Genomic DNA, 21,871 nt, shown 5'->3' on the forward strand with positions numbered 1-21,871 from the left:
CTGTTATTAAAACAAGACCCAGAAGGCAAATATAAAGATCCATCTATCTTAAAAACTGAAAGCCTCATTCACTTCAATGTTGTGATGCAAAAATACTAGTGAAATGCATAGCACTCAGAATTAAAAAGGTTTTACCAGGTATTGTTCATCCTGATCAGACAGGTTTTTTACATGGACGATACATTGAAGATAATATACGACAACTACTAGAAATATTTTTTTCAATTTTGGTGATTTTCTCTAAAAGTAATGTATAGCAACCCCAGGTATAAGTTGTAAATAGCAGCTACTTCTCATAGAGTTTTGAATTGTCAAGAGGAGTTAAACAAGGGTGTCCTCTGTCACAATATCTACAGTGGGGCAAAAAAGTATTTAGTCAGCCACCAATTGTGCAAGTTCTCCCACTTAAAAAGATGAGAGAGGCCTGTAATTTTCATCATCTGTACACTTCAACTATGACAGACAAAATGAGAAAAAAAATCTAGAAAATCACATTGTAGGATTTTTAATGAATTTATTTGCAAATTATGGTGGAAAATAAGTATTTGGTCACCTACAAACAAGCAAGATTTCTGGCTCTCACAGACCTTCTTTAGGAGGCTCCTCTGTCCTCCACTCGTTACCTGTATTAATGGCACCTGTTTGAACTTGTTATCAGTATAAAAGACACCGGTCCACAACCTCAAACAGTCACACTCCAAACTCCACTATGGCCAAGACCAAAGAGGTGCCAAAGGACACCAGAAACAAAATTGTAGACCTGCACCAGGCTGGGAAGACTGAATCTGCAATAGGTAAGCAGCTTGGTTTGAAGAAATCGACTGTGGGAGCAATTATTAGGAAATGGAAGACATACAAGACCACTGATAATCTCCCTCGATATGGGGCTCCACGCAAGATCTCACCCCGTGGGGTCAAAATGATTACAAGAACGGTGAGCAAAAATCCCAGAACCACACGGGGGGACCTAGTGAATGACCTGCAGAGAGCTGGGACCAAAGTAACAAAGCCTACCATCAGTAACACACTACGCCGCCAGGGACTCAAATCCTGCAGTACAAGACGTGTCCCCCTGCTTAAGCCAGTACATGTCCAGGCCTGTCTGAAGTTTCCTAGAGAGCATTTGGATGATCCAGAAGAAGATTGGGAGAATGTCATATGGTCAGATGAAACCAAAATATAACTTTTTGGTAAAAACTCAACTCGTCGTGTTTGGAGGACAAAGAATGCTGAGTTGCATCCAAAGATGCTGCCCAGCAACAGCCCCAAAACATCACTGCTCTAGAGGAGATCTGCATGGAGGAATGGGTCAAAATACCAGCAACAGTGTGTGAAAACCTTGTGAAGACTTACAGAAAACGTTTGACCTCTGTCATTGCCAACAAAGGGTATATAACAAAGTATTGAGATAAACTTATGTTATTGACCAAATACTTATTTTCCACCATAATTTGTAAATAAATTCATTAAAAATCTTACAATGTGATTTTCTGGAATTTTTTTTCTCATTTTGTCTGTCATAGTTGAAGTGTACCTATGATGAAAATTACAGGCCTCTCATCTTTTTAACTGGGAGAACTTGCACAATTGGTGGCTGACTAAATACTTTTTTGCCCCACTGTATTTGTTATGGCCATCGAAATGCTAGCTATTAAAATCATATCAAATAAAATTAGAGGATTAGAAATCTCTCCCCAATATAAAGGATCAAAACTGGCAGAGGAATAATAATAGCATTAATAGGAAAGTATAACAGTTTCATTTGAGGACCAGGATGTTGACAGCTGTGCCATACAGATTGCAAAATAGTTGGGAAGAGATTTTTCATGTACAAATTCCATGGTACAGGGTGTATGAGTTGATATATAAAATGACGCGAGATTCAAGATTTAATGCCCTTCAGATAAAATTATTATATAGAATTCTTGCCACCAACAAAATCATAAATATTTGGGGCATAAAATCATCAAAGCTCTGCAGATTCTGTTGTGAGAATACAGAATCAATAGACCATTTATTTTGGTATTGCCCTCAATTAGCCTGTTTTTGGACTGAAAATGCATAACATTGATCTCAAATTGCACCGTTGGGAGATCTGGAGAAACCGGGTCTGTCAATTACTAATATACTAATACACTTAGTAAAAGTATTTATCTTTAACTCGCAATCTGTGGATTCTATTCGATTAGATAGATTGAAATTGTATGTTAAACATCACAGTTGAAAGATATATGGTGCATCAAAATCTGAAGAGGGTGGCCAGCAGAGATAGGTGTGATGGGCTGAGGGAAGCTGAGGGTTGGGATGTGGAATTGGAGACAAGTGGGAGTGGAGTTGCAGGGCGGGGGATAGAATGCTTCTACATCTGTATTGCTTGCTGTTTGGGGATTTAGGCTGTGTTTTTGTACAGCACTTTGTGACATCGGCTGATGTAAAAAGGGCGTTATAAATAATGAGATTGATTTGAATGAATGGCGGTCAAAGATAAAAGTTGTAAAAAATACGTAAAAATAAAATATAACAAAAAGTATGTTTGAAAGACACTGAGGGGCAGTGTTGTTACAGCTAATGCCGGTTTTCCTGAGGCTGATGCAGTGCAGGTGTTTTTACATATGCAATATACGCACACTCATTCAAATACACACACACACACACACACACACACATGTAAATAGTGTCATACGTGCACTCAAACATATTCAGTTGGACTTGCTGTTATGATTTTTGTTGTCCTTGATGTCTCTTGTTTTTTGCATTGTTGTTTCTGTTTTCCTTTGTCTTTCTATTTTTTCCTCTTTTGTTCATTTGGTTGATTGTTGGTTCATTGGGGGGGTCTTGGGGGTGGGGAATGGAATTATTGTATTTCTTTTTTCTCGGGGGGGGCTGTGGGGGGGGGGGGGGGGGGGGGGTAGCTCTTGGAGAACTGTAGGGGGGATCTTGGAGGGCTGGTAGGAGATCTGTCGACATGCCCTTGAGCAGGGCGTTGACCCTGGTTGCTTCTGTATGTCGCTCTGCATGGGAGGCTGTTAGATGACTAATGTGATCTAGTTGTTGAGCGGCTTGTTTTAAATATTCAATAAAAAACTAATGTAAATAATGTATTATTCTGAAAGAATGTCAAATAATTAGCATACAGGAAATCTGTTCAAAATGCAGACACAGTGGACCGATAAAAGCATGTGTAGACGCATTTCTGAAAATGTGGGCACAATTAGAACGTGGACACGATCAGGACAAAGGACGCATGTTAGCGCCTGTCACGGTCGTTGTATAGAGGAGACCAAGGGGCAGCGTGATATGAATACATTCTTCTTTATTAAAATGAAGAACACTAAACAAACTAACCAAATAACAAAACGACCGTGAAGCTATATAACACAAGTGCTGACAGGCAACTACACATCGACAATAACCCACAAAACCAAAATGGAAAATGGCAACCTAAATATGATCCCCAATCACAGACAACGATAAACAGCTGCCTCTGATTGGGAACCAATTCAGGCCACCATAGACCTACATTACCTAGACATACAAAACCCCCATAGATATACAAAAACCCTAGATAGGACAAAAACACATATACCCACCCTCGTCACACCCTGACCTGAGCAAAATAATTCAGAAAACATAGATAACTAAGGTCAGGGCTTGACAGCACCAGAAGTTTATTTATAAACTGGGTGGTTCCAGCCCTGAATGCTGATTGTCTGAAAGCCTTGGTATTTCATACTGTATGTGGCAATCAACACCCATGCCCACACATTACAATCCTCCACCTCTCCTCCTGTTGCTGCCCATGAACTGTCTGATACAGTTTCCCCTCATGAGACCATCCTCATCCAGGTTGAACCCCCAGTATCCCCCACCACCCAGGAGACCAGCTACACCCAAACCCGAATCAAAGAAGATGGGGAGAAAGTCCTGTATTCCCTCCATTTTAGGGGACCAAAAGTATTGCGACAAATTCGCTTATCTGTATATTAAAATAGTCAGAAGTTATGTATTTTTGTCTTTTATGTTTGAAATTATTCATTTTACTATGTTATTAAAAATCGACGTTTAATATTTATATATATTTTTTTATTAAAATATAAAATACCTTATTTCTCATTGTTCAGGATGAATACAGGTGTCTAACGTTTCAGTTTAATTGGTAAGCCCTTGATGTCTGCGTGCCCAATGATACAACAAACATGCCAGTTGATGGAAAATATGAAAAAAAGCACTAACCTGCAACATTGGCTTAAAGGCACCAGAATAGACACCTCGTCATGAGAATGCTTTCCAAACCCTCTCCCATTGTCGAGATGGATGATGAAGCTTTCGTTGCCAAACTTCTCAAATGTCTCATAGTGATGACGATCCATGTTGCCTAAGGAGAGATGTCATTTTAGAAAGGGAGCAATGTTGTAGTTGTAGGGGAGAGTGCGGTAAGTCAGCCAAAGGGGTAAGTTGAGCCACCCTTGTTTCTAAAAAACTATACACAAAATTAATAATTTGACCACATAATTATGAAGAGGTCATCATTTCATGGAGTCTGTGAACCAAGAAACCACATGGAAAAAGTGGTAAGCGAGTTAGGTCCAAAAACAGATTTTCACCAAGTCAAATGAATGTATTGTGTTAGAGGGTTCATGATGCCAAAGTAGATAATTGTAAGGTTGTTCTATATATCATTATGCATCCCTATAAGATTCAATATGAGGTCCCAAACCTAGGATGAAAGTGTATCCTTGTCGCTGTGTGGGCTAATATAGTGCATTGCGATTGGAAACCCTAATTGATCTACGTGGACAAGTTCTAGCCTTGTTTAGATGTTATCTGTCGGAAAGATATCAGTTTGTCTTTGTGGATGGTTTGTCCTCTGACAAATAAATAGTACGTTTCAGGGTTTCTCAAGGTTCCGTTCTAGGACTACTATTGTTTTTACTATATATACTACTTCTTGGTGATGTCATTCGGAAACACAATGTCAACTTTCACAGTGGGGAAGACGACACGCAGTTGTACATTTCGATGAAACATGGTGAAGCCCCAAAATTGTCTACCCTGGAAGCCTGTCTTTTCAGACATAAGGAAGTGGAAAGCAAATGTTTGCCTTTTAAACTCGGACAAAACAGAGAAGCTAGTTCTAGGTCCAAAGAAACAAAGAGATCTGCTGTCGGATCTGACAATGAATGTCAACGGGTGTACAATCATCTCAAATAAAACTGTGAAGGACATCTGCCTTTCTCTGGACCCTGATCTCTCTTTTCAAGAACATATCAAAAATATTTAAAAAGCAGCTTTTTTCCATCTTCGTAACATTGCAAAAATCTGAAACTTTTTGTCCAAAAATGATGCAGAAAAACGAATCCACGCTTTTGTCGCTTCAAGGTTAGACTACTGCAATGCTCTAGTCTCTAGCTACCCGGATAAGACACTAAATAGACTTCAGCTAGTGCTAAATACGGCTGCTAGAATCTTGACTAGAATAAAAAAGATTTTGGTCATATTTTCCAGTGCTAGCCTCTCTACACTGGCTTCCTGTCAAGGCTAGGACTAACTTCAAGTTTTACTGCTAACCTACAAAGCATTACATGGACTCCTACCTAACTCTCTGATATGGTCCTACTGTACATACAGTACCAGTCAAAAGTTTGGACACACCTACTTATTTTTACATTGCAGAATAATGAAATAACATATATGGAATCATGTAGTAACCAAAAAAGTGTTAAACAATTCAAAATCTATTTTATATTAGAGATTCTTCAAAGTAGCCACCCTTTGCATTGATGTCAGCTTTGCACACTATTAGCCTTCTCCCAACCAGCTTCATGAGGTTGTCACCTGGAATGCATTTCAATGAACAGGTGTGCCTTGTTAAAAGTTATTTCCTTCTTAATGTGTTTGAGACAATTAGTTGTGTTGTGACAAGGTAGGGGTGGTGTACAGAAGATAGCCCTATTTGGTAAAAGACCAAGTCCATATTATGTCAAGAACAGCTCAAATAAGCAAAGAGAAATGACAGTCCATCATTACTTAAAGACATGAAGGTCAGTCAATCTGGAAAATTTCAAGAACTTTGAAAGTCGCAAAAACCATCAAGCGCTATGACGAAACTGGCTCTCATGAGGACTGCCACAGGAAAGGAAGACCCAGAGCTACCTCTGCTGCAGAGAATAAGTTCATTAGAGTTAACTGCACCTCAGATTGCAGCCCAAATAAATGCTTCACAGAGTTCAAGTAACAGACACATCTCAACATCAACTGTTCAGAGACTGCGTGAATCAGGCCTTCATGGTCATATTGCTGCAAAGAAACCACTACTAAAGGACACCAATAAAAAGAAAAGACTTGCTTGGGCCAAGAATTGATATTGATTTGATATTGATATTAGACCGTTAGAAATCTGTCCTTTGATCAGTGGGACTATCATTTGTTTTTCAACAGGACAATGACCCAATACACGTCCAGGCTGTGTAAGGGCTATTTGACCAAGGAGAGTGATGGAGTGCTGCATCAGATGACCTGGCCTCCACAATCACCCAACCTTAGCCCAATTGAGATCGTTTGTGATGTTGGACTGCAGAGTGAAGGAAAAGCAGCCAACAAGTGCTCAGCATATGTGGGAACTCCTTCAAGACTGTTGGAAAAGCATTCCAGCGGAAGCTGGTTGAGAGAATGCCAAGAGTGTGCAAAGCTGTTTAAAACGTTTTGGTTACTACATTTTTCCATGTGTTATTTCATAATGTTGATGTCTTCACTATTATTATACAATGTAGAAAACAGAAACAAATAAAGAAACCCTTGAATAAGTAGGTGTGTCCAAACTTGTGACTGGTACTGTACCTACACGTACGCTATGGTTCGTAGAATTTCTAAGCAAACAGCTGAAGGCAGGGCTTTCTCCTATGGAGCTACATTTTTATGGAACGGTCTGCTGATCGATGTGGTCTCGATGTGGTCTCTGATCGATGTGGTCTCTTTACTGAAGACCCATATCTTCAGCAGGTCCTATGATTGAGTGTAAACTGGTCCAGGGGTGTGAAGGTGAACGGGCTCTGGAGTGACTAACCACCCTTGCTGTTATACCCTGCCTGGTTGGCCCTGTCCGGTGGTCACTGTGGACGTGCCACAGTGTCCCCCCCCCCCCCCCCCCCCCCCCCCCCCCCCCCCCTTAGACAATTGGAGCATAGATACTGGAGACTATGTGCCTTTCTAGGGAGTTTTTCCTAGACACCATGCTCTACATCTGCATTGCTTGCTGTTTGGGGTTTAGGCTGGGTTTCTGTATAAGCACTTCAATCAATCAATCAAATGTATTTTATAAAGCCCTTTTTACGTCAGCAATTGTCACAAAGTGCTTATAAAGAATCCCAGTCTAAAACCCCAAAGAGCAAGCAATACAGATGTAGAAGCACAGTGGCTAGAAAAAAAAGAAAGGAACCAAATGAAGAAATCTAGAGAGGAACCAGGCTCTGACGGGTGGTCTCTTCTGGCTGTGGAGATTGGAGATTATAAGAGTACCACTTTGTGACAACTTCTGATGTAGAAAAGTGCTTTATAAATCATTTTAAATGATTGATTGATGGCAAGTTGAGCAAACTGAAGTGTTTTCTTTCCAGGCGTAATGCAAGACATTATCACTGGGATATGAGGTAACAACAGGGCCTGGCTTATGTCAAAAGTGTTATAAAAAGTACAATGTGTTAGGTGTTAAAATATGCTTAAAATGATTAAAAGACAAAAAAGCGATGGTGATTGTGTTGAATTGTGTCTGAGAAATAAAGATAGACATGGTTTTAAAAATGTAGTGGTACTATTTCAATCAGTATAGAAATGTATACCTGGCTTAACTTACCCTGTCCCGCGGCTCAACTTACTTAAAGTTTAAAGTTTTCAAAACTGTGATGTTTACATGAATTCTGATTATTCCCTCCTAGGCCCACCCATGGCTGCACCTCCGCACAGTCATGTGAAATCCATTGATTAGGGCCTAATGAATTTATTTAAATTTACTGATTTCCTTATATGAACTGTAACTTAGTAAAATATTTTAAATTGTTGAATGTTGCGTTTGTATTTTTGTTCAGTATACAGTTGAAGTCGGAAGTTTACATACACTTAGGTTGGAGTCATTAAAACTAGTTTTTCAACCACTCCACAAATTTCTTGTTAACAAACCATAATTTTAGCAAGTAGGTTAGGACATCTACTTTGTGCATTCTAATTTTTCCAACAATTGTTTACAGATGATTTCACTTATAATTCACTGTATCACAATTCCAGTGGGTCAGAAGTTTACATACACTAAGTAGACTGTGTCTTTAAACGGCTTGGAAAATTCCAGAAAATTATGTCATGGCTTTAGAAGCTTCTGATGGGCTAATTGGCATCATTTCAGTCAATTGGAGGTGTACCTGTGGATGTATTTCAAGGCCTACCTTCAAACTCTTTCCTTGATATCATGGGAAAATATAAAGAAAACATCCAATTTCCAAACACCTGAAGGTACCAAGTTCATCTGTACAAACAATAGTATGCAAGTATAAACACCATGGGACCACATAGCCGTCATACCGCTCAGGAAGGAGACGCGTTCTGTCTCCTAGAGATGAAAGTACTTTGGTGCGAGAAGTGAAAATGAATCCCAGAACAACAGCCAAGGACCTTGTGAATATGTTGGAGTAAACAGGTAGAAAAGTATCTATATGTCACGTTCGTCATAAGGAGTAGACCGAGATGCAGCTTGGTATGTTTCCATCCTTTATTTTGGAAATGAAAACTTCAAACAACAAATGAAGCGTGAAGCTAATAATAATGCTCACTGGCAACTACAGTGCCTTGCGAAAGTATTCGGCCCCCTTGAACTTTGCGACCTTTTGCAACATTTCAGGCTTCAAACATAAAGATATAAAACTGTATTTTTTTGTGAAGAATCAACAACAAGTGGGACACAATCATGAAGTGGAACGACATTTATTGGATATTTCAAACTTTTTTAACAAATCAAAAACTGAAAAATTGGGCGTGCAGAATTATTCAGCCCCCTTAAGTTAATACTTTGTAGCGCCACCTTTTGCTGCGATTACAGCTGTAAGTCGCTTGGGGTATGTCTCTATCAGTTTTGCACATTGAGAGACTGACATTTTTTCCCATTCCTCCTTGCAAAACAGCTCGAGCTCAGTGAGGTTGGATGGAGAGCATTTGTGAACAGCAGTTTTCAGTTCTTTCCACAGATTCTCGATTGGATTCAGGTCTGGACTTTGACTTGGCCATTCTAACACCTGGATATGTTTATTTTTGAACCATTCCATTGTAGATTTTGCTTTATGTTTTGGATCATTGTCTTGTTGGAAGACAAATCTCCGTCCCAGTCTCAGGTCTTTTGCAGACTCCATCAGGTTTTCTTCCAGAATGGTCCTGTATTTGGCTCCATCCATCTTCCCATCAATTTTAACCATCTTCCCTGTCCCTGCTGAAGAAAAGCAGGCCCAAACCATGATGCTGCCACCACCATGTTTGACAGTGGGGATGGTGTGTTCAGCTGTGTTGCTTTTACGCCAAACATAACGTTTTGCATTGTTGCCAAAAAGTTCAATTTTGGTTTCATCTGACCAGAGCACCTTCTTCCACATGTTTGGTGTGTCTCCCAGGTGGCTTGTGGCAAACTTTAAACAACACTTTTTATGGATATCTTTAAGAAATGGCTTTCTTCTTGCCACTCTTCCATAAAGGCCAGATTTGTGCAATATACGACTGATTGTTGTCCTATGGACAGAGTCTCCCACCTCAGCTGTAGATCTCTGCAGATCATCCAGAGTGATCATGGGCCTCTTGGCTGCATCTCTGATCAGTCTTCTCCTTGTATGAGCTGAAAGTTTAGAGGGACGGCCAGGTCTTGGTAGATTTGCAGTGGTCTGATACTCCTTCCATTTCAATATTATCGCTTGCACAGTGCTCCTTGGGATGTTTAAAGCTTGGGAAATATTTTTGTATCCAAATCCGGCTTTAAACTTCTTCACAACAGTATCTCGGACCTGCCTGGTGTGTTCCTTGTTCTTCATGATGCTATCTGCGCTTTTAACGGACCTCTGAGACTATCACAGTGCAGGTGCATTTATACGGAGACTTGATTACACACAGGTGGATTGTATTTATCATCATTAGTCATTCAGGTCAACATTGGATCATTCAGAGATCCTCACTGAACTTCTGGAGAGAGTTTGCTGCACTGAAAGTAAAGGGGCTGAATAATTTTCACGCCCAATTTTTCAGTTTTTGATTTGTTAAAAAAGTTTGAAATATCCAATAAATGTCGTTCCACTTCATGATTGTGTCCCACTTGTTGTTGATTCTTCACAAAAAAATACAGTTTTATATCTTTATGTTTGAAGCCTGAAATGTGGCAAAAGGTCGCAAAGTTCAAAGGGGCCGAATACTTTCGCAAGGCACTGTATATCTAGGCAAGATCCCACAAAGCACAGTGGGAAAATGGCTACCTAAATATGATCCCCAATCAGAGACAATGATAAACAGCTGCCTCTGATTGGGAACCATATCAGGCCACCATCGAAATACAATTCCCCTAGATAACCCACCCTAAATCACACCCTGACCCAACCAACATAGAGAATAAACAGCTCACTATGGCCAGGGCGTGACAGTACCACCCCCCCCCCCCCCCCAAAGGTGTGGACTCCGACCGCAAAACCTGACTCAATAGGGTGGAGGGTCCGGGTGGGAATCTACCATCGGGCGCGGCTTCGGTGCGGGGCGCATTGCCAGATCCTCCGGACCGTCGATCGTCGCCGGAGGAACTGGACCTTGGAGCGTTGCTGGGACCTCTGGACCGTGGATTGTCGCCGAAAGCACCAGACCGTGGATCGTCGCCGGAGGAACAGGATTGTAGGTCGTCGCCAGGGGCTCCGGACTGAGAATCCCCGCTGGAGGCTCTGGACCGCGAACCGTCGCTGGAGGCTCTGGACCGCAGACCGTCACTGGAGGTTCTGGACTGTCTCAGGAGGTTCCGGACAGTCTCAGGAGGTTGCGGACCTTGGACCGTCTCAGGAGGTTCCGCACCGTGAAACGTCGCCGGAAGCTCTGGACCGGGAACTGTCACCGGAAGCTCTGGACTGGGAACTGTCGCCGGAAGCTCTGGACTGGGAACTGTCGCCGGAAGCTCTGGACTGGGAACTGTCGCCGGAAGCTCTGGACTGGGAACTGTTGCCGGAAGCTCTGGAATGGGAACTGTTGCCGGAAGCTCTGGACTGTGAGGGCGCACTGGAGGCCTGATGCGTGGGACCGGTACAGGTGGCACCGGGCTGATAACACGCACCTCAGGGCGAGTGCGGGGAGGAGGCACAGGACATACTGAACTGTGGAGGTGCACTTGAGGCCTGATGCGTGGGACCGGTACAGGTGGCACCAGGCTGATGACACGCACCTCAGGGTGAGTGCGGGGAGGAGGCACAGGATGTACTTGACTGTGGAGGAGCACTGGAGGCCTGATGCGTGGGACCGGTACAGGTGGCACCGGGCTGATAACATGCACCTCAGGGTCAGTGCGGGGTGGAGGCACAGGACGTACTTGACTGTGGAAGCGCACTGGAGGCCTGATGCGTGGGACCGGTACAGGTGGCACCAGGCTGATGACACGCACCTCAGGGCAAGTGCGGGGAGGAAGCACAGGACGTACTAGACTGTGAAGGTGCACTGGAGACACAGTACGTATGGCCGGCGCAGGATATACTGGGCCGTGGAGGCTCAATGGAGCGTAGAGCTGGCACAATGCGTCCTGGCTGGATGCTCACTTTAGCCCAGCAAGTGCGGGGCGCTGGCACAGGACGCACTGGGCTCTGAAGGCGCACTGGCGACACAGTTTGTAGAGCCGGCGCAGGATATCCTGGACCGAGAAGGCGTACTGGAGATCAGGAGCGCTGAGCCGGCACAACCCGTCCTGGCTGTATGCTCACTTTCGCACGGCAAATGCGAGGAGCTGGCACAGAATGCACCGGGCTGTGGATGCGCACTGGAGACACATTGCATATCTCTGGAAAACATGGTGCCTGAATAGTCCCACGTTCCTCACAGCGACTGTCTTGCGCCAGACACCAAAACATCCACTCTACCTCATCACTCCCTTCAACTATCTCACAGTACTCCTCACTCAGTCTATCCCAATATTCCTCTTCGCTCTCAGACTCGCCCCTCGGCTTCGCCGACCAACCCGTGTGCCCCCCCACAAATTGTTTTGGGGCTGCCTCTCGGGCTTCCGTCGTGGTCGCGAACTTCGGAGTCGCCATTTATCCTCCTGCGTCTGCTTCCATGGAAGGCTTTTGTCTCCTGCCATTATCTCCTCCCAAGTCCAGAATGTCTTCTCCTCCTGGCCACGCTGCTTGGTCAGTGTGTGGTGGGATCTTCTGTCACGTTCGTCATAAGGAGTAGACCAAGATGCAGTGTGGTATGTTTCCATCCTTTATTTTGGAAATTAAAACTTCAAACAACAGTGAATGAACAAACAAAACGTGACACTAATAATAATGCTCACTGGCAACAATATCTAGACAAGATCCCACAAAGCACATCGGGAAAATGGCTACCTAAATATGATCCCCAATCAGAGACAACGATAAACAGCTGCCTCTGATTGAGAACCATGTCAGGCCACCATAGAAATACAATTCCCCTAGATAACCCACCCTAAATCACACCCCGACCCCAACCAACATAGAGAATAAATAGCTCTCTATGGTCAGGGCGTGACACTATATCCAAAGTAAAACGAGTCGAATATCGACATAACCTGAAAGGCCGCTAGCAAGAAAGAAGCCACTGCTCCAAAACCGCCATAAAAATGCCAGACTACGGTTTACAGTAAGCAGTTACACTGGAGGGCCCCGGTGGCAATACATTAGTAAACCCAAAAGCTTACCTTGACTTGGAAGAGTTCCAGTGTTATGTTGGATAGTCATAGCCAGCTAGCTTACATAGCATCCCACTGTTTGAGCAGGGTGTTTGAGTAGGCTAAACTAGCTAGCTGCATTTGCTAACTAAGTGAAACTGAAAGTTTAAAAAAACTAATGATAATCTCTCTCTTGCTTCTCCTTCATTTTGGAAGAAAACTGTTCAACTATTGTCTTCATCTATCTTTGAGTCAACTACTCACCACATTTTATGCTCTGCGGTGCTAACTTATGCTTTCAGTACTAGATTCATTCTCTGATCCTTTGCGGTTCTCATAATTACTATAAGTCTTTGGAAGGGGGTGAGAACCTTCTAGGTTGTGTTGAAGTCAATGTACCCAGAGAAGAAGGGAAGATAGCTGTCTTCTGGCTACACCATGGTGCTACCCTAGTGCTGCTGAGGCTACTGTAGACCTTCATTGCAAAATAGTATGTTTTAATCAATTATTTGGTGACGTGGATATGTTTAGTATAGTTTAATCTTAAAAGGGTGACTTTTTAACTTCTTATCGCTGCAGGGGCAGTATTGAGTAGCTTGGATGAAAGGTGCCCAGAGTAAACGGCCTGCTCCTCCGTCCCAGTTGCTAATATCTGCATATTATTATTAGTATTGGATAGAAAACACTCTGAAGTTTCTAAAACTGTTTGCATGATGTCTGTGAGTATAACATAACTCATATGGCAGGCAAAAACCTGAGAAGAAATCCAAACAGGAAGTGGGAAATCTGAGGTTGGTCGATTTTCAACCCAGCCCCTATTGAATACACAGTGGGATATTGGTTATGTTGCACTTCCTAAGGCTTCCACTAGATGTCAACCGTCTTTAGAAACTTGAATGAGGATTCTACTGTGATGTGGGGCCGGATGAAAGCTCTTTGAGTCAGTGGTCTGGCAGAGAGCCAGGTCCTGGTCACGGGCATTTCACATGACAGCGACCTGCGTTCCATGGCTTTTCTACAGACAATGGAATTCTCCGGTTGGAACGTAATTGAAGATTTATGACAACAACATCCTAAAGATTGATTCTATACTTAGTTTGAAATGTTTCTAAGACCTGTAATATAACTTTTTGAAGTTTACGTCCGACGTTTGGCTGGACCTGCACGAGCGCTTGGATTTGTGTACTAAACTCCCTAACAAACGTAGCTACTTGGACATAAATAATGGACATTATCGAACAAAACAAACATTTATTGTGGAACTAGGATTCCTGGGAGTGCATTCTGATGAAGATCATCAAAGGTAAGGGAATATTTATAATGTTATTTCTGATTTCTGTTGACTCCAACATGGCGGATAATTTGTTTTTGTTTTCTGAGCGCCGGTCACAGATTATTGCATGGTTTGCTTTTTCCGTAAAGTTTTTTTGAAATCTGCAACAGCGGTTGCATTAAGGAGAGGGATATCTATATTTCCATGTCTAACAATTGTATTTTCACCGACATTTATAATGAGTATTTCTGTAAAATGATGTGGCTCTCTGCAATATCACCGGATGTGAATGTAACGCGCCAATGTATACTGAGATTTTTTAAACATAAATATGAACTTTATCAAACAAAACATACATGTATTGTGTGGCATGAAGTCCTATGAGTGACATCTGATGAAGATCATCAAAGGTTAGTAATTAATTTTATCTCTATTTGTGCTTTTTGTGACTCCTCTCTTTGGCTGGAAAAATGGCTGTTTTTCTGTGAGTTGGTGGTGACCTAACATAATCGTTTGTGGTGCTTTCGCTGTAAAGCCTATTTGAAATCGGACACTGTGGTTGGATTAACAACAAGATTACCTTTAAAACGGTATAAGATACATGTATGTTTGAGGAATTTTAATTATGAGATTTCTGTTGTTTTGAATTTGGCGCCCTGCACTTTCACTGGCTGTTGTCATATCGATCCCGTTAACAAGATTGCAGCCCTAAGAAGATGGTAAAAAAATGTTTTCACTGAGGATGGTTCTCCCCTTCCTCCTCTGAGGAGCCTCCACTGATGTAAGTCACAGGAGGTTGGTGCCATTGGGAAGAACAGGCTCGTGGTAATGACTGGTGGAATCAGTGGAATGGTATCAGATACATTAAACACATGGTTTCCAGGTGTTTGATGCCATTCCATTTGCGCCTTTCTGGTCATTATTATGAGCCGTCCGCCCCGCAGCAGCCTCCTGTGAAGTATGTATTAAGAGGTGTGGTCTCACCCATGAGGAAGTCAAAGATGGTCATGTCCATGATGTCCAATAGACGGGTGCCACTGTCGTAGGGAGGGGTCTGTTTAACCTCTTCACAGTAGTCAGGGTCTACCTCCCACCTACACACACACACACACACACACACACACACACACACAGACACACACACACACAGCAGAGTAATGATCATATACAGTATGTACATCTACCTATCGAGTGAACAACCTTAAAATAAAACTGTTCAACATCTTAACTCTTCAAACTCTACATGGGTGTATAAGCCTGTATATAAATGCACCACTCTATTTGCTATATTATGTCATGCTTGTATTGGTGCCTTACTCTGCTTTCTTGCGTTTGTTGTAGGATCGTCTCCAGGGGTTTCTCCAGGTCTTGCGTTTTGCCAGGGCCAGGTCTGGGAGGAAGGCAGCCAGAGAACCCTCGATCTGGTCTGGCTTACCGCACAGAGCATGCTCCGTAGAGCAGTAGTACGAACACTCCCCGTAGAAACAGATGTTGTTGGCTGAGAAATTACATAGTTGACATGAATGGCTTAGTTGGTGATATTGATTTGTCAATTTGGTGACCAATAGAACCATCTACAGTCCTTTAACACAGTTGATATGTTCATATTATAATGTTTTGTATTTGATTAGGATCCCCATTAGCTAATGCTAAAGCAGCAGCTACTCTTCCTGGGGTCCACACAAAACATACAACATGACATAATACAGAACATTAATAGACAAGAACAGAACCACATACATTTAAAATAATAATACACTTTCATACATTTATGCCTTAGCAGTCCAAGCATCATGTACTCATTATAACGGCAACACCGCAGCCATCCATTTTACCATATACTGCATCCTTTGCTCTACTGTTACAATTCCTTTGCCTAAGCAGGTCCTGATATCCTAATCTCACTGCACCAGTTGTTCTGTAAATACCTCACAACATCAGGAACTAACTGTGTCCTTGGTTCTTCTGTTTGACGCCAATACTATGTATAATTATCTGATTCATAGACGCTACTCACTGGACACACAACATTGGTTGCACGTAATTTCAATGAAATTACATTGAACCAATGTGGAATAGACATTGAATTGAATCTGTCTGTGCAGAGTGGGAACTGAATGCAAGTGCAACACACAAAAATGGAAGTTTCACCAAAGTGTGTGAAAAGAGACATATATCATATCGTAAGGAACCTAAGTTTCACCACTGCTTTGTTCCCCTCACATGAATGCAGCAACCTTATTCGCTAAATTCCCCTGACATGAACAAAGCTACACTAAAAGTATGTGGACACCCCTTCAAATTTGTGGATTCGGCTATTTCAGCCACACCCATTGCTGACAGCTGTATAAAATCGAGCTCACAGCCATGCAATCTCCAAAGAAAAACATTGGCACTAGAATGGAATTACTGAAGAGCTCAGTGGCTTTCAACGTGGCACCTTCATAGGATGCCAGCGTTCCAATAAGTTAGTTAGTCAAATTGATGCCCTGCTAGAGCTGCTCTGGTCAACTGTAAGCGCTGCTATTGTGAAGTGGAGACTTCTAGAAGCAACAACAGCTCAGCCACAAAGTAGTAGGACATGCAAGCTCACAGAATGGACTGCCGAGTGCTGAAGTGGGTAGCGTGTAAAAATAGTCTCCTTGGTTGCAACACTCACTACCGAGTTCCAAACTGCCTCTGGAAGCAATGTCAGCACAATAACTGTTCAGCGGGGGATTCATGAAATGTGTTTCCATGGCCGAGCAACCGCACACAAGCCTAAGATCACCATGCGCACCGCCAAGCGTCAACTGGAGTGGTGTAAAGCTCGCCGCCATTGGACTTTGGAGCAGTGGAAACGTGTTCTATACATTGATGAATCACGCTTCACCATCTGGCAGTCCAATGGACGTATCTGGGTTTGACAGATGCCAGGAGAACGCGACGTGCCCCAATGCATAGTGCCAACTGTAAAGTTTGGCGTAGGAATAATGGTCTGGGGCTGTTTTCCATGGTTCGGGCTAGGCTAGGCTCCTTAAAGCTACAGCATACAATGACATTCTAGACGATTCTGTGCTTCCAACATTGTGGCAACAGTTTGTGGAAGGCCCTTTACTGTTTCAGCATAACACTGTCCGCGTGCACAAAGCTTGGTCCATACAGAAATGGTTTGTAGAAATTAGTGTGGAAGAACTTGACTGGCCTGCACAGAGCCCTGAACTCAACCCCCCTGATGTGAATAAAGAAAGCTACATTGTTTTGCTAAATTCCCCTAACTTCAATAAAGCTACCTTGTTTTCCTAAATTCCTCTGACATGAATAAAGCTACCTTGTTTTGCTAAATTCCCCTAACTTCAATAAAGCTACCTTGTTTTCCTAAATTCCTCTGACTTGAATAAAGCTACCTTGTTTTGCTAAATTCCCCTGACTTGAATAAAGCTACCTTGTTTTGCTAAATTCCCCTAACTTGAATAAAGCTACCTTGTTTCGCTAAATTCCCCTAACATGATCAAAGCTACATTGTTTCTCTAAATCCCCCTGATGTGAATAAAGCTGTATAAGCTTCCCTTGTCAGTTTCATTGAATTTGACTCATTCAGTTTCATTGCTCAAGACAATTGTGTTTGAACCTCAGACTACTGTCCTATAGGACACAGAGAACAGAGGAGTGTAGCATGTCTGGTTCAGTACCTGGTGAGATGAAGAAGGTTCTCCACAGCTTCTTGTCTCTGGTCACGTCCTTGATCTCTTTAGTCATATTCAATAGTCTACCGGCTACAGGAGGGACACGGCGGAAATCCAGGATCCTGCAACAGGACATAGAGAGACATATAGGTCCACATGCTATGCCACCATATTTATTCTACTATTCTTCTTCAAGTAAACTGTAGTTTATTTTTAACACCACCAGAGGTAGCTGTAACATAAGAGCACTCTGCTTTGAACAGTCTAGGTCATCACAGAAAGTCTAAAAGACTTCACATCAAAAGCTCAAATTACTCTATTCTAAATCAGTGATGATAATGATCTAATCAACCATGCTTGGTCTTAATTTACACCATGCGTAGTTCTGACATATGCTATGTTTCTATTCTACTCTACTGCAATGTGGGAAGGAGACAGTTATCCAGAGAAGCCACGAGTTGGACACATGCCTCTGATGATGATTCATCTGTGTGTGAACCCAGGTATGTGCACAGAATACTGGCATGTGTGGGTGCAGATGTGTATGTCCTGTGAATGTGTGTATGCATGAACTATGCAGATGTTCTGTGTTCATAGTATTCTCAGCACGTATGAGACCCCTCTAGGGAGATGGAGTCTTCTAACATGAACACGGTCTCTCAGTCCCTCTCTCTCTCGCTCTCGCTCTGTCCCCCCCCTCTCTCTGTCAGTCTCTCTCTCTCTCTCTCTCTCTGTCAGTCCCTCTCTCTCTCTTTCTCGCTCTGTCCCCGCCTCTCGCTCTGTCAGTCTCTCTCTCTCTCTCTCTCTCTCTGAGTGCTGTTATTCCTGTCTCTGTGCGTGCTACACACTAATTTTATGCATGTATAACCCCCCTTCTGTTAATGATGACACCACTGTTAACCAGGGATGCTTCAACATTTACCTACCCACATGAACTAGGCCTGGGGGCACAGAGAGAGGGAGAGAGAGAGAAACAGAGAGAGAGAGGAAGAGAGAGAGAGAGGGAGAGAGAGAGAAACAGAGAGAGAGAGGAAGAGAGAGAGAGAGGAGAGAGAGAGAGAGATAGGCATAGCCTTGCTATTGAGAAAGTTCGCCGTAGGCAGACCTGGCTCTCAAGAGAAGACAGGCTATGTGCACACTGCCCACAAAATGTGTTGGACACTGAGCTGCACTTCCTAACCTGCCATATGTATGATCATATTAGAGACACATATTTCCCTCAGATTACACAGACCCACAAAGTTATTTTTTTTTGTTGATAAACTCCCAAATCAATTGGGTAAAATACCACAGTGTGCAATTCACAGCAGCAAGATTTGTGATGACCCATTACCACAAGAAAAGGGCAAGCATTGAAGAACAAACCCCATTGTAAATATAACCCATATTTATGTTTATTAATTTTCATTTTTTTTAAACTTTAACTATTTGTACATCGTTACAACACTGTATACAGTATATACAGTGCCTTGCGAAAGTATTCGGCCCCCTTGAACTTTGCGACCTTTTGCAACATTTCAGGCTTCAAACATAAAGATATAAAACTGTATTTTTTTGTGAAGAATCAACAACAAGTGGGACACAATCATGAAGTGGAACGACATTTATTGGATATTTCAAACTTTTTTAACAAATCAAAAACTGAAAAATTGGGCGTGCAAAATTATTCAGCCCCCTTAAGTTAATACTTTGTAGCGCCACCTTTTGCTGTGATTACAGCTGTCAGTTGCTTGGGGTATGTCTCTATCAGTTTTGCACATCGAGAGACTGACATTTTTTCCCATTCCTCCTTGCAAAACAGCTCGAGCTCAGTGAGGTTGGATGGAGAACATTTGTGAACAGCAGTTTTCAGTTCTTTCCACAGATTCTCGATTGGATTCAGGTCTGGACTTTGACTTGGCCATTCTAACACCTGGATATGTTTATTTTTGAACCATTCCATTGTAGATTTTGCTTTATGTTTTGGATCATTGTCTTGTTGGAAGACAAATCTCCGTCCCAGTCTCAGGTCTTTTGCAGACTCCATCAGGTTTTCTTCCAGAATGGTCCTGTATTTGGCTCCATCCATCTTCCCATCAATTTTAACCATCTTCCCTGTCCCTGCTGAAGAAAAGCAGGCCCAAACCATGATGCTGCCACCACCATGTTTGACAGTGGGGATGGTGTGTTCAGCTGTGTTGCTTTTACGCCAAACATAACGTTTTGCATTGTTGCCAAAAAGTTCAATTTTGGTTTCATCTGACCAGAGCACCTTCTTCCACATGTTTGGTGTGTCTCTCAGGTGGCTTGTGGCAAACTTTAAACAACACTTTTTATGGATATCTTTAAGAAATGGCTTTCTTCTTGCCACTCTTCCATAAAGGCCAGATTTGTGCAATATACGACTGATTGTTGTCCTATGGACAGAGTCTCCCACCTCAGCTGTAGATCTCTGCAGTTCATCCAGAGTGATCATGGGCCTCTTGGCTGCATCTCTGATCAGTCTTCTCCTTGTTTGAGCTGAAAGTTTAGAGGGACGGCCAGGTCTTGGTAGATTTGCAGTGGTCTGATACTCCTTCCATTTCAATATTATCGCTTGCACAGTGCTCCTTGGGATGTTTAAAGCTTGGGAAATCTTTTTGTATCCAAATCCGGCTTTAAACTTCTTCACAACAGTATCTCGGACCTGCCTGGTGTGTTCCTTGTTCTTCATGATGTTCTCTGCGCTTTTAACGGACCTCTGAGACTATCACAGTGCAGGTGCATTTATACAGAGACTTGATTACACACAGGTGGATTGTATTTATCATCATTAGTCATTTAGGTCAACATTGGATCATTCAGAGATCCTCACTGAACTTCTGGAGAGAGTTTGCTGCACTGAAAGTAAAGGGGCTGAATAATTTTGCACGCCCAATTTTTCAGTTTTTGATTTGTTAAAAAAGTTTGAAATATCCAATAAATGTCGTTCCACTTCATGATTGTGTCCCACTTATTGTTGATTCTTCACAAAAAAATACAGTTTTATATCTTTATGTTTGAAGCCTGAAATGTGGCAAAAGGTCGCAAAGTTCAAGGGGGCGAATACTTTTGCAAGGCACTGTACAATACTATGACACTTGAAATGTCTTTATTATTTTGGAACTTGTGTGACTGTAATATTTACTGTTGACTTTTTATTGTTTATTTCGCTTTTGTTAATCCATTTCACTTGCTTTGGCAATGTCATTTTTTTTAGGATCTGAGGACCCATGCCAAATACAGTTCAGTATTTTCAGGAGACTGAAAGATTTGGCATGGGTCCTCAAATTCTCAAAGTTCTCAAGTTCTACAGCAGCACCACTGGTTGCATCACTGTCTGGTACGGCAACTGCTCGGCCTCGGACTGCAAGGCACTACAGAGGATAGTGCGAACGGCCCAGTACATCACTGATGCCAAGCTTCCTGCTATCCAGGACCTCTATACCTGGTGGTGTCAGAGGAAGGCCCTAAAAAATGTCAAACTCCAGCCACCCTAGTCATAGACTGTTCTGTCTGTTACTGTTCTCTCTCCTACCTCCACCCTCCTCCTACCTCCACCCTCCCTCCTCTCCCTCCCTCCACCCTGCTCTACCTCCACCCTCCCTCCCTCCTCTACCTCCATCCTCCCTCCTCTACCTTCCATCCTCCTGTCCCTCCATCCTCCTCTACCTCTGCCCTTCCTCTTCTATCTACACCCTTCTTCTATCTCCACCCTCCTTTACCTCCACCCTCCATCCTCTATCGTCCTCTACCTCCACCCTTCCTCTTCTACCTCCACCCTCCCTCCTCTACCTCCATCCTCCTTTACCTCCACCCTCCTCTCCCTCCATCCTCATCTACCCTTCCTCTTCTACCTCCACCCTCCCTCCTCTACCTCCACCCTCCTATACCTCCATTCTTCTATAACTCCACCCTCCCCCGCTACCTCTACCTCCACCCTCCCCTCCATCCCCTACCTCCACTCTCCCCTCCATCTACCTCCACCCTCCTCTACCTCCACCCTACTCTACCCACACCCTCCCCCTCCCTCCTCTACTTCTA

General features: G+C 42.9%; 1 protein-coding gene across 1 annotated transcript in view; it reads right to left on the minus strand.

Moving 5' to 3' along the window:
* LOC110502911 (extracellular serine/threonine protein kinase FAM20C) overlaps positions 1-21,871 on the minus strand; it is a 109,043-nt gene that overhangs the window by 2,997 nt on the left and 84,175 nt on the right. Inside the window, exons 5-8 of the mRNA XM_036960674.1 lie at positions 17,837-17,952; positions 15,483-15,663; positions 15,150-15,259; positions 4,234-4,375 (exon numbers count right to left, since the gene is read on the minus strand). Of these exons, the coding sequence (XP_036816569.1) occupies positions 4,234-4,375; positions 15,150-15,259; positions 15,483-15,663; positions 17,837-17,952 (549 nt within the window). The remainder of the gene's footprint in view (positions 1-4,233; positions 4,376-15,149; positions 15,260-15,482; positions 15,664-17,836; positions 17,953-21,871) is intronic.

The sequence above is a fragment of the Oncorhynchus mykiss genome, chromosome 23, assembly GCF_013265735.2.
Source record: "Oncorhynchus mykiss isolate Arlee chromosome 23, USDA_OmykA_1.1, whole genome shotgun sequence".
In the NCBI taxonomy this organism is placed as follows: Eukaryota; Metazoa; Chordata; class Actinopteri; order Salmoniformes; family Salmonidae; genus Oncorhynchus; species Oncorhynchus mykiss.